This window comes from Heterodontus francisci, chromosome 23, assembly GCF_036365525.1.
Source record: "Heterodontus francisci isolate sHetFra1 chromosome 23, sHetFra1.hap1, whole genome shotgun sequence".
Lineage (NCBI taxonomy): Eukaryota > Metazoa > Chordata > Chondrichthyes > Heterodontiformes > Heterodontidae > Heterodontus > Heterodontus francisci.
Genome location: NC_090393.1, coordinates 15,017,642 through 15,030,175, shown reverse-complemented (window position 1 = coordinate 15,030,175; position 12,534 = coordinate 15,017,642). Strand labels below are relative to the sequence as shown.

At 42.9% G+C, this 12,534-nt stretch overlaps 1 protein-coding gene across 1 annotated transcript in view; it reads left to right on the top strand.

The window, feature by feature from the left end:
* LOC137382964 (unconventional myosin-XVIIIb-like) overlaps positions 1-12,534 on the top strand; it is a 265,768-nt gene that overhangs the window by 178,630 nt on the left and 74,604 nt on the right. Inside the window, exon 32 of the mRNA XM_068055546.1 lies at positions 9,397-9,510. Within this exon, the coding sequence (XP_067911647.1) occupies positions 9,397-9,510 (114 nt within the window). The remainder of the gene's footprint in view (positions 1-9,396; positions 9,511-12,534) is intronic.

Here is a 12,534-nt window from a genome sequence, read left to right as displayed (position 1 = left end):
AACTTAATATGTGCAGCATTGTCTTCAATGTAACTCATTGGGCTGGAATTTTGTCTTCCCCCAGGTGTCGGGTTCCGTGGCAAAGGGGGGTCCTAAAGATGCCTCTGGGAGAGGGCCGCCACGCACCCCGATGCCAGGAGGGCCCACCCGATATTATGGACGGCGGCGAGGCCTCGTGGCAGCCCCGCCCCCCCCCTGCTGCTCAGCGATGGGTCCCCAATTTGAATATTTAAATAAATTAGAATGAATGAATTAATGACACTCACGTCGCCGCCTGATGTCCCGCTGAGATCTTCAGCCTGGTGGCCGGCACTCCCGCGCCTTCGGATCCCTGTCCGGGGTAACGAGGCACCACACTCAGAAACAGGCTGTTATTCTCTGCATGAGCCCATGTCCCCACCATATTACCAAATCCCTTTATTCCTCATTCCTTCGACATTCTATCTAACCCACTCTTAAAAGTTGATGATCTCTTGCTCAGTCACTAACACTGGTAATGCTTACCACTTCTTCACAACCCCTTGTGTAAAAAAAAGTTTCTCCCCTTCTCTGTCCTAAATCTCTTACGCTTGTGTCCATGTGCCCTCATTCTAGCCCCTCGTTTATTGGAATTGGCTCTTACTCTGTTGGTGGCTCCCATACTTTAGCCATATCTTAATTAAAAAAGAAATGATTTTCAGTGTGCAAGGCCCACAGTTAAACGATATTGCATTCAGCAAAGTATCAAAGCCATTTTGTCATTTCAATACTTTTTGTGATGCATTTGTACTCTTTTGGCCACTCAAGAAAAGACTTGGGCAAAAGTTGAAAAATCCAGCCTGCAGTCACCACGCTGCCAAGTTAACACATGATGATATGTTTGAGATATGTCTTCCAGCGGGCCTCAACCTTTTCAGTATTGATGTTACTTTGCCTTCAAAGCATGTACAGTTTCTATTTTAAAAAGCAAGAAGTCCCATCCGATTAATCAAGAAGATGATTTCAGTCATGGGTTGATTTTATATTATATAGATAATGTAGAGAAGACACATTTAGACACTAGACCATGTTCCATGCTTCTGGTAGCCATAGCGACCAACAGCCAGTTAGAACAATCCACTTGAGATGGGACAAAATCTTTGAAGGGTTAAAAATAACTTAATACATATGAAGTATTAGCTGGGTGTACTACACAGCAATAGTTTGATCGAGGGATTCAAATGGATTATATCTGGACCTCTAGTAGTGATTCAAAAACAGTGGTTTAATCACTGGATTGAGATAATGTTCTAATCTATGAGAGTGAAGCTTAAATGGTTCCTAATCTACAACCGAAACCACTACAAGGTATCCTGTTGTTTTTTGGGTCTGTTTTCTTGCCAACTGCGGCTTGAGAAATGAATGTTCCTCCGCAGGCTCCGATCATTTCTTGAAACTGGGTTTTGTTATTTGATTGTCTTAACTCACAGGCTTCTTTGTACTATATGCAGTGACCAGGACACCATTCCTGTCCCGCACAATTGGGGAATATAGGTGCAGCCCAGCAGTGATACTGTTTTCTAGATTTTTTTTCTTCACCCCCGCACCCCCCCCAACAATCCCCTAATTCTCGTCTGAATATTACCCTTCTCCTCCACCCCACCCCGTCCTGTCCCAGAAACTGTAGTTTTACTGTTCTCCATGCGAATTCGGCAGATGTGAGAAAGTCTTCTGGGGAGGGGTAGAGGTGTGGCTGCATACTGCTCAACTGTAGTATGCTTGCAAGCTCTGACTCCTGAGCTTGCAATCTTACTTTGTTGGAGATGCAGAATTTAAACTGCTTCCCATTAGACAGTGATGTTCTAAACCACTTTCCACTAATTAGAGAGTTGCTGAAAAGAAGAACATGCTGCTGAAGCTTTTCATCTTGCATTCATCAGGACAGATGCAACAATTCCAAATTTCAAAGGGAGCAACAATTTAAACTGCATGAGAAAATGGTGCTGATTGGTTGGCAAGTCGACTCTGATTGGTCGAGGCATTGTCATAGAGACATAGACCGGGGAGCTACTGTCCCCCACGCTTTTGTTTAATTCAAAAAAGGCGCAATGGCTGGACCTGTTCCTTTTGCCTGCAGAGGACATGTCTCTGCGTATGAATATACGTAGCTTCTAACAAGCGTAAGTGAACTGCATTGCAAGCCCGACTGATAATCTTAAATTGGTTGTTAATGTAATTCTTAGCACATTTGGGACTGTTCAGTAAGTGCTGTCCAATCGTGAAATCACATCTAACATTAGACATTATGTTCTGAGTTTTGCAAGTATGGCCTGGTTGAGTATGGTCAGTAGTCTGCCTATTGTGAACAGCCAAAGGGATGTGTTATTTGATATGACCTGCCAGTCATTAGGAAGTATAGCCTATGTACCTGGCAGTGCACTGGCACTTCAACAGCATGTCTCTTTTTTCAGCAATACTCAAGTTCTGTATTATCAAGCAACTATAATTAGAGAGTGATGTTCAAAACTGCTTCCTATTAACTAGACAGTGACATTAAACTGCTTCTCATTAATTAGTGAGTGACATTAAACCCATTAACTAGAGAGTGACGTTAAAGCACTTCCCTTGCTCCATGATCTTTTGGTCAGCTATGTGGCCTTGTCCAATCTACACCTTCTCCTTTGTTATCTCTTGCCCCACCCCCACCTCACTTGCTTATAACCTGTGACATTTCTAATATTTGTCAGTTCCGAAGAAGGGTCACTGACCCGAAACGTTAACTCTGCTTCTCTTTCCACAGATGCTGCCAGACCTACTGAGTGGTTCCAGCATTTCTTGTTTTTATTTCAGATTTCCAGCTTCCGCAGTATTTTGCTTTTACTTAACTAAAGAGTGACATTGAACCATTTCCCATTAACTACAGGGTGACATTAAACTGATTCTCATTAATTAGCGAGTGACATTAAACCCATTAACTAGAGAGTGACGTTAAACTACTTCCCATTAACTAAAGAGTGGTGTTCCATCGATGACAGAGTGACACTTGAAACTTCTTGTACTTGGTCAGAGTGACTATCAAAACTGCTTTGCATTAATCAAACAGTGTCACTCCGAACAGCTTTTTGTTGATTAAAGAGTGAAATCCTGAGCTACTCACCATTGATCAGAGTTGGAACAACTATACTTTAAGAACATTCTCATAGTCTGTGACAGGTTAATATTCACTTGCTCCTTTTAAAGAAAAATTGTTTACTTTGTTCCCGAGTGCATTTGGAGCTTAGTGCAGACTGGTAACATCCATTCATCTTAGAAACTCCCAAGCTACTTTATCTTAACAAACTGTAAGAAAGGTTTGCTTAATGGTGAGGTATTGCTTATATTTATTTCACCATTTACTTTAAAACATTAGTTTCCAGTGTACGATTTTATTTTTTAATTGCTGTGCTTTGGAGAAAATGGTTTGCAGCACTCATCAATCACCAGTGAACTCTAAAGAGTACCCTTGGACATGAAGGAACAGCACCATTGCATTGATAATTAAGCAGCATTAAGCAAAGTGCCATCTTGCATCCATGTAAGGCCATAGAAATTACTCCAAGGTATGTGATAGAGGAGAAGGAGCTTTTGCTGAGCCTGTGTGGGTGAGTTTGAGCAGGTTCCCAAAAGCTTGGTTGAAGAGATGCATTTTGAGAAGGTTTTTTTAAATGTGGGCAACAACAGCAACAACTTGCATTTATATAGCACCTTTTAACATAACAAAATGCTCCAGGGTGCTTCAGTGGAGCATTATTAAACAGGGACGGGAAAGAAACTTGCATTTACTTAGTGCCTTTCATGACCTCAGGTGGCCCAAAGCGCTTTACAGCCTAGGACATACTTTTGAAGTGTAGTGACTTGTAATGTAGGAAGAGAGGCAATGGGAATTAGGGAGGGAGTTCCAAAATGTAGGGCTGAAATGGCTGATTCAAAGGTAGAGAGAGTGGAGTGGAGTGAGAGGGAAAGCATAAAGGTTGCAGCTGCTCCCTACATTTTTCTTGGAGTTGAAACTGCAATTGAAGATCATGCCCACTGTGCCTCCTGATGGACAGAATCCACACTGTGATTCCAGTAGGAGCTCTTCAGCCACGGGAAGGAAGTGGTTGAGAAGGACTCTTGCGATGACCTTCCCTGTGGTGGACAGCAGGGATACCCCTCTGTAGTTACTGCAGTCGGTCTTGTCGCCTTTTTTGAAGATGGTCACAGGTACAGCGTCTTGGAGATCCCCTGGCGTGCTCTTCTCCTTCCAGATGAGACCATGTATTTGTGTCAAGAGTGTTTCTCTGCCACGTTTTAGAATTTCGGCTGGAATTCTGTCTACACTTATCGTTTTTTAGTGTCGGATGGCCTTTTCAATCTCATGTAGGGCTGGGGTTGTGCTGAGGTTGTGGAGGATAGCATGCTGTGGAATGTGGTCGAGGGCACTCGCATCAAGGACTGAGTCGCGATTCAGGGGATCTTCGAAGTGCTCCTTTCAACGAGCGCTGGCTGCCTCTCTGTCCTTGATCGGCAAAACTCCATTCTTTGCTCTCAGTGGGGTAGGTCCTTGGGTGCTTTGGCCATAAATGGTCTTAACCGTGCTGAAGAATCCACGCATGTCGTGGCTGTTGGCAAGTTGCTGTACTTCCTGCGCTCTATCAGCCCACCAGCTGTTTTTTAGGTCACGGGTTTTTTGTTGGACCTCGGCCTTCAATTGTCTGCTTTTTTTCCCTTGAAGTTTGGTGATGCTTCCAGTTCAGGAATGCCTTACGCTTGTGATTTAGTAGCTCCTGGTCATGGCCGGTCAGCTACATTGGGTGGGCCACATCGTCCACAAACCTGACACAAGACTCCCAAAAAGATTTTCTACTCCAAGCTCCGTTACGGCAAGCGGTTACCAGGAGGGCAGAGGAAACACTACAAGGATGTCCTTAAAGCCTCCTGATAAAATATGACATCTCCACTGATTCATGGGAATCTCTTGCCTGAGACCTCCCAAAATGGAGAAGAAGCATCTGCAAAGGTGCCCGACAGTTCAAACAACGTTGACATGCCCAGGCAGTGACCAAGTGCAAACAGCGGAAGGAGCGTTCGGAAGTTCGAGCATCCCATCCACTCACCTCATCAAACACCACCTGCCCCATCTGTGGCACAGTGTGCTGATCCAGAATTGGACTATTCAGTCACCTAAGGACCCACAACCCTGGAGTGGAAGAAAGTCATCCTCGTTCCCGAGGGACTGCCTGAGAAATAGAGGGAGGGAATGCACAGGGGGTCAATCAGAGGACTAGAGAGGACATGAGACTGAAGAGGTAGCATGAGGTGAAGACACAATGTGGATTTTGAATTTGATCCATTGGGAGATGGGCAGGGGAATTTTATGCTCTCCCCTGCATCTGGATTGGAGGAGGGGAGAGCATATAATCTGTCAGGATGGTGGTGGGGGGCAGAACCCCAACACCTTCCTGCCTCCACCCAAATTAAGTCTGGGGCAGGAAGGCCTGTGAATGGCCTTCCTGCTCTGCTGCCAATTGAGTCACTTAAGTGGGCAATTAATGCCCAATTAAGGGCCTCAGCCCACTTCTGCTGGGATGAATGACAGATGTCTATCACCACATGGGGAGCATGCCAAGCAAACCTGTGCAGGTTGCTTGCTGGCTCCAGGGGTGTGGTCCCTCATTCAAAGGCAGTGCCTGAACGAAGGCCCTGCCATTGGGAAGTGGGGGGCCCGCTGAGAGTCACCCCACTGCCCTTGCTGCCGACCTCCGCCCACACCCCCGTCCCTCATGACCCCACCCTGCGAAACCCTCCCGCCCTGACTCACCTGTGGCCTCTTTCCAGGGCCTAGGATGAGTCCCGTACTGGCAGCAGCCACTGACTGGCAGCTCTCAGCAGGCGGGACTTCTGCTGCCAGGGTCCTTGATCCTGGGGAAGGCCCACCATTGTCCACTTAAGTGCTGAATTGGCACTTGATCTGCAGGTCTTACCCAGAGGAAGCAACGCAGGGCTCTCATCAGCGCTTTTGCTGGTAGTAGAGACCATTGCTCAGATAAAATCCCAACAGGAGAGTCACTTTAGCTTACCAAGAATGGTGGGGCTTGTGATGATGGCATAGTGACTTTTCTTGCAAGACAGGATGTTGGTAGATTTCTGGATGATTTGGAATTTATAGAAGATGAAGGGTATTTTCTATTTGTGGTGCTTCTAAAATCAATCTAATAAATAAATGACCGGAATAATCTTGGGTTAAATTAAATACAGGAATGATTTTGCTTTCTTTTTTTTATGCAGTAGAAATAGATCAAAATGCATCACAATGAAGTTCTCCACTGATAGTCTTTCTTTATTTAATTAATTATGAGCACAAGTGGATAGGGAAAGCCACCATTGTTGGAAATCTGAAATAAAATGCTAGAAATACACAGCAGGCCGAACTGCAATTGAAAGCAAGAGATTGGTTTTTGATGGGGCCCTTCATCCCTCTGGCTAGTTCACAGAATAAAAATACTTGCATTTATAATACACCTTCCTTGCCAAGTCTCACCAAATGCTTCACACGATGAATTGAAGTCTGGTGACTGTTGCTCTGTACTCAAACATATGATGCAGGATCCCAATGGACGCAGGATCCCATCAGAAACCGGAAGCTGTCTCTCTCTTTCACATGTTGTCTGATCTGCTGTGTAATTCCAAATTCCAATACTTTTCCTTGGTGCAATTTATTATTAATAATGTTACACTTGCCTACTTGTCAATTTTTTCTATCCATAGGAACAGGAGGAGCCATTCGGCCCCTCCAGTCTGTTCTGCCATTCAATGAGATCATGGCTGATCTGTGATGTAATTCTACATCCCTTAATTTTTTCTTATTCCTTTGTGGGATGTGGGGTTTGCTGGCAAGGTCAGCATTTGTTGCCCATCCCTAATTGCCCTTGAACTGAATGGCTTGCTCAGCCATTTCAGAGGGCATTTTTTGAGTCAACCACATTGCTGTGGGCCTGGAATCAGATGTAGGCCAGACCAGGTAAGGATGGCAGATTTCCTTCCCTAAAGGACATTAGCGAACTAGATGGGTTTTTACAGCAATCGACAATGGTTTCATGGTCATCATTAGATTGATTAACTGATTTCAAATTTCACCTTCTGCCATGGTGGGATTTGAACCCATGTCCTCAGAGCATTAGCCTGGGCTCTGTATTACTAGTCCAGCGACATTACCACTGGCTCCCCTTTAATATCATTGTTTAACAAAAATCTATCAATATGATTTAAAATTAACCATTGATCTAGTGCCAATTGTCATTTGCAGAAGAAATTTCCAAACTTCTACCACCCTTTGCGTGTAGAGGCCTTTCCTAATTTCACTCCTAAAAGATCTGTCTCTATTTTTCAGACCATGTTCCCTAGTCCTAGACTCCCCAACAGTGGTAATAGTTTCTCTCTATCTACCCTATCTGTTCCCTTTAATATCTTGAAAACTTTGATCAAATCACCACCTAACCTTCTAAATTCAAGGGATTACAACCCTAGTTTGTGTAATCTCTCCTTGTAAATTAACCTTTGGAGTCCGGGTATTATTCTGGTAAATCTACACTGCACTCCCTCCAAGGCCAATTTATCCTTCCTCAGGTGTGATATCCAGAACTGCTCACAGACTTCAGGTGTGGTCTAACCAAGGCTTTGTATGACTGTTGCATAACTTCTACCCCTTTCTATTCTAGTCCTCTAGATATAAAGGCCAGTATTCCATTAGCCTTTTTGATTATTATCTGTACCTGTTTATGACATTTTAATGACCTATGTACATGGACCCCCCCAAGTCCCTTTGGTTCTCCATTGTTTGTAGCTTTTCACTAATTAGAAAGTACTCTGTTCTGTTCTTTTAGGTCCTTAAGTTCTTTCCTGCATGTTAAAAATGTGGCACTCATGTGAAATCTTCAAACAGTCTGGATTAGCCTCCTCCCAGCCTCTGTGTTGGCTGCAATGGATAGTTTGGACATGCTGCAACTGTATCCGCTCCAGAGTGCCCATTTTTGATGTCTTTTTTTTCTCTCAATATGATTAAAACGATGGGCTGAATGGTCTACTCCTGTGCCATAAATGACTCTAAAGCTTGGAGTTTCGTGGTCCGTGGCAAAGCAAAGGCGCTCACCGCTGACCTCAAAATAAGCCTCGCTGGGAGATCTAGCGATCTCTGTGGTGAGAAGTGTAACAGACACACAACCAGGAAACAAAAAGCATGGAGCAAATTAAAGATTGGGACATACACATGAAGCTAGAGGTTAAGATATTCTGAAAAGACTCTCTTTTAAAAAAAATTATTAAAATTTAGCTTAAAAAATCTACTAATTAATCAGTCAACAGCACTCCATGAATATAAAATTACTTTTTTGGGGCCAGGTCTGTTGTTCATTGCCATTTAAAACCCAAATACACCAGATTGAACAAGGTGTACCTTTTTAAAGGGTTTCCAATTGTGCTGTTAAACCCCCGTTGCACTGCCCCCACCCCCACCCCTGCAAAATCTGGCCCATTCTTTCTGCACTACCAGGTGTGATGGTGCCATTGAAAATTCTGAAAATGGATCCAAACAGAAATCGATGTAATCAAGATGGTAATTAGTTTTACCACACAAATTCCAGTGGGGTTTGGGTTTAATAACATCTGCTGTAGATAAGAGCAGCTTCAGTTTCCTGGCTTTCCAACCTAGTAGCAACGAGTTGGTGACTTGACTTAGGTCGTGAGCCCAGAAATCAAGGTTATGGGTTTAAAATTAATTGGCCTCAAGCAAACCTAGTGGTTAGAAGAGATATTTTCCCCACAGGGTAGATGTGGATATGTGAAACAAACTCTCAAGAAAGCACTGGAGTTTGAGATCATCAAATTCTTTAAAAAGGAATCAATTTTCTGGTTGAGAATGGATTTTGAGGTTTACAGAGTATTGACTGAAATCATCAAATCCTCAGTGGGACACATTAATTTCCATGTTGGAAAAAGCTTCATGTGGAGAGTAGTGGCCAAGATTGAATAGTGGAGATTTACAAATGGTGTAATAGTCTAGTGTTTCACTCCAGGGCTGTTGAATATTGAGCAGCATTTATGCAGAGATTTCCTTTATGAATATTAAACATGTGGGGTAGAATCCATTGCAAATAGTCTTTGGGATGAGCAGGCTCGATACTCTGTTCTGTGTTCCTCTGCAAACATTTCTGTTCATCATGCTTTGTCCAGATGGGAATCCAGACTGAGATGGGAATCTTACCTTATTGGAGATATGGGATACATTCTTGTATCCCTGGATTTTGCAGTGTAATATGCCGTTTAAAAATCAGAAATGGCACAAAAGAAATTCTTGCTGTTAAAATCTAATTGTAATCTTGTCGAATTGTTACTGAGAAGCCATTTCTCTTTTCCCCTCACCAGTTAGAAGAAAGCAAGGCTCGCTGTGCGGAGACAGAGAAGGTTTACAAATCTACGATGCTGCAATTGGAAAACCTGTATGTTCAGTTGGAAAATATTCAGAGGAACAAGAACACGGTAAGAACACATGAAGCTTAACTCCACAGTTTTGCCTTCAGTCCAATGCCCAGTTTTGGGGATTCATCGGCAGATGATTCGCCTCTCCGTCTAGCTGCTACTCATTTAACCTCAAAGCTTTCCCTTTCCTTGGGTTTCATGAACATTAAACAGCTACAGCATGGTGTTTCTCACAAAGTAATTATCACAAGTGAATTATAAGCTGTAATACCCAAGGCTTCTATAATATGATTGGCATACTTGCATTTATTAACTGGGTGGAATGCATGATGCTGTAGGATTATAGACTTAGACTTAATAACTAGACCTCATCTTAAAACAGGCATTGCCATTCTGTGCACTGTGGGAAATGGAAAGAAAATCAAAGCCAGAGCTTAATTCCCCATGCGAGTTAAACCAGCCTCATTAACTTTGGTTATAGTGAATTGAAAGCCCCTTCAGTAGTACTTGACAATCTCTTCCTGTCTTTTTGATCCTTATCCCTCCCAATACTTAAGGAAGTTAAAGGATTTTCATTCCTGGGAAAAAATAGATAAGAATATCTGAAATACACCACTCGACCCCATTTTGCTGTGTTTTTCTTTTTGCCTCTGTTTTCCTTTTGTGTGATATGACATTGCCTCAGTTGTGTGTGTACTGTACAATATTAAAGCTGACACATCAAATGCATGCACCTCAGTCTACCCCTGCAAGCTTCTCATCACAACATCAAAAGGAATTGTCCTTTATCATTTAAAAAAAAACTCGATGTCCTCTGCGAACAGCATGTCGCTGATGATTTAGCACTGCTTGCCTGCTCTCTTTGATAACCATAGTTTAGAATAGAATAATGCAGTGCTGAAAGAGGCCATTTGGCCCATCATGACTTTGCCCCTAGTTTGTGTCACAATCTGGGAGATATTAATCTAACCTGTTTTTTCTTCTGTGGCCGTTTCTTCAGCGTAATTTTTCCCAAGGTATGTCATTCTCTTCAGTTCATCTTGGTGTTCTAGCTGCTGAATAATTTCCATTAATATCCTCTTTTGCCATCTTTCTGTCTCCCACAGTTTTCAAAATAGCTTAACAGGAGGTTAGAGAATTCCTCCCCTCTGCACACTACTGCTCCAATGTTTAGTGCTGCTTGTGGTTTCTCTCTATATAAAACTTGTGATGATCTCCCCAGTTCTGGCCAGGTGCTTTTCCCTGTGGTTCCCATTTTGAGGAGTAAGCCATCCTTTTCCTGGTCCTGAAAATTATTAGTGGTTAGTTTGCATGACTCTTCTATTGGTTTTCATAGTTCTGTATTGTAGGCTTGGAAAACCCCAATTTCACTTGTACAGTAAAAGGTTGCACTATAGGAGGAATCCATGGACTCAGCAAAAATGACACACTGCAATAGACCATGGGCAGTTAGGACAGCTGTACTATTAATGAATAGTGCAGCCAGCCCTGGCTGTGTTGGTCCTAAATTCTGGGAAGCAGCACATTTTCACAACTGAACCTCACTTTATATCTGGAGATTAATTATTGCTGAGTCCCATTAATCAACCCATTTTCCTGGTTTCTCACTGAATCAAGTAGCAGATTTTGTAATCTTGAGTTCTGGGTGAGGTATTGGTGAATCTGCTGTTCATTATTGTTTTTTTTTAATTAGCTGCCCAGTACCATAATTTTGATTTGAAATCTGGCCTTTTTTGGTTTCTGAGTGCCTCCAATGAAACCATTAGGAGGAATGGACCAAGGCTATGGACCAGGTGCTGGAAGGTGATTTTAGATTGGGCGGATAGTTTCTATTTTTTTTCTTCTCAGCCGGCACGGATGCGACGGGCTGAATGGCCTCCTTCTGTGCCGTAATTTTTCTATGGTTCTATGAATAGCTGGTCAACCTTCTCCTGGGATATTGTCAGCACTGTAAAATAAGGGTGGGAGTTAGATGAAGACTTCTTCTGTTTCTTTTCCACCTGCTTTACTTCCCTTCCCATCCGTTAGTTGCGAATGACTTAGTTTCCTCTTTCCACATCCTAATGGCCCAGCCAAGCTGAGACATCCATAGGACTTTGGGAACCATGAAGCAAAACTTGTATTGTCCCATGACAGTCCTTTGGTACACTAGTGGTACTGCAACACCAGGCTTTTTGACTTATCGATGCATGTTCCATTACTTCGGCCATGACTTTGCCAATAAAGTCATTTGGCATTGCACAAAATAACTCGATACACAGCAGCACACTAGTCTTCATCATCCTGCCTAGACAAACGAGGCTGAAGATTTCAGGAGGACTAAAAAAGCCAAAGTGATTGTCAGCCAAGTGAGGCAGACCTTGGCAAAGTGAGACACGCAGAGCTATAATGAATGGTGTAAGGTGCCGCTGTGTCTCATTATATAGCAAGAAAAGAAACCTCTCGAAGCAATTTTTTAACTAAACTATAAATATATCTTGTGTTTACTTGATGCAGGAATATATTTCATTTAAAAGCTATGCGGTTCAAGGTGAAGTACTTGGCATTGTTTGGGTACACAGCATGTTTACAGTGTTTCTGGTAAATAAAAGGCATGCGATTCATGAGGGAGCTTCTTCTGTCTGGCAGCTTGACTACCATGAGCCAGGCTTTAGAAAATTGGGTGGCAAGTGCTCCACAGGGTCCCTGCTGCTAATGCACCATAAGGCCACTTCCTTATGGACTCTGCTCGTTCTGAGTGGGAGCCTAATAACATGTGTGCCCAGCATGCTAATGAGGGCCTTTAGTTGTTTAGCTTCCATTTCTGATGTTTGGGCAGAATCCCTGCCTGGCTGCACTTCTGTCCAATACAAACAGGCATTAAAGGAAAGATGGTGAAACATCCTATTGAAATAGAATCTTTTAAACAATATATTTTTTATTTTTCATCATTTGTGTGTGTTTGACATTTGCAGGAAATGTTTTTATGTGTTTATTTAACAATTTATTGATGTTTAGATTATTTTTTCCCCTCCCTGTGTTTTCTGGATCAAACCATGGAAGTAATGTTTGTGAAATGAGGGAGGCAGCAGAATCCTTGCTACG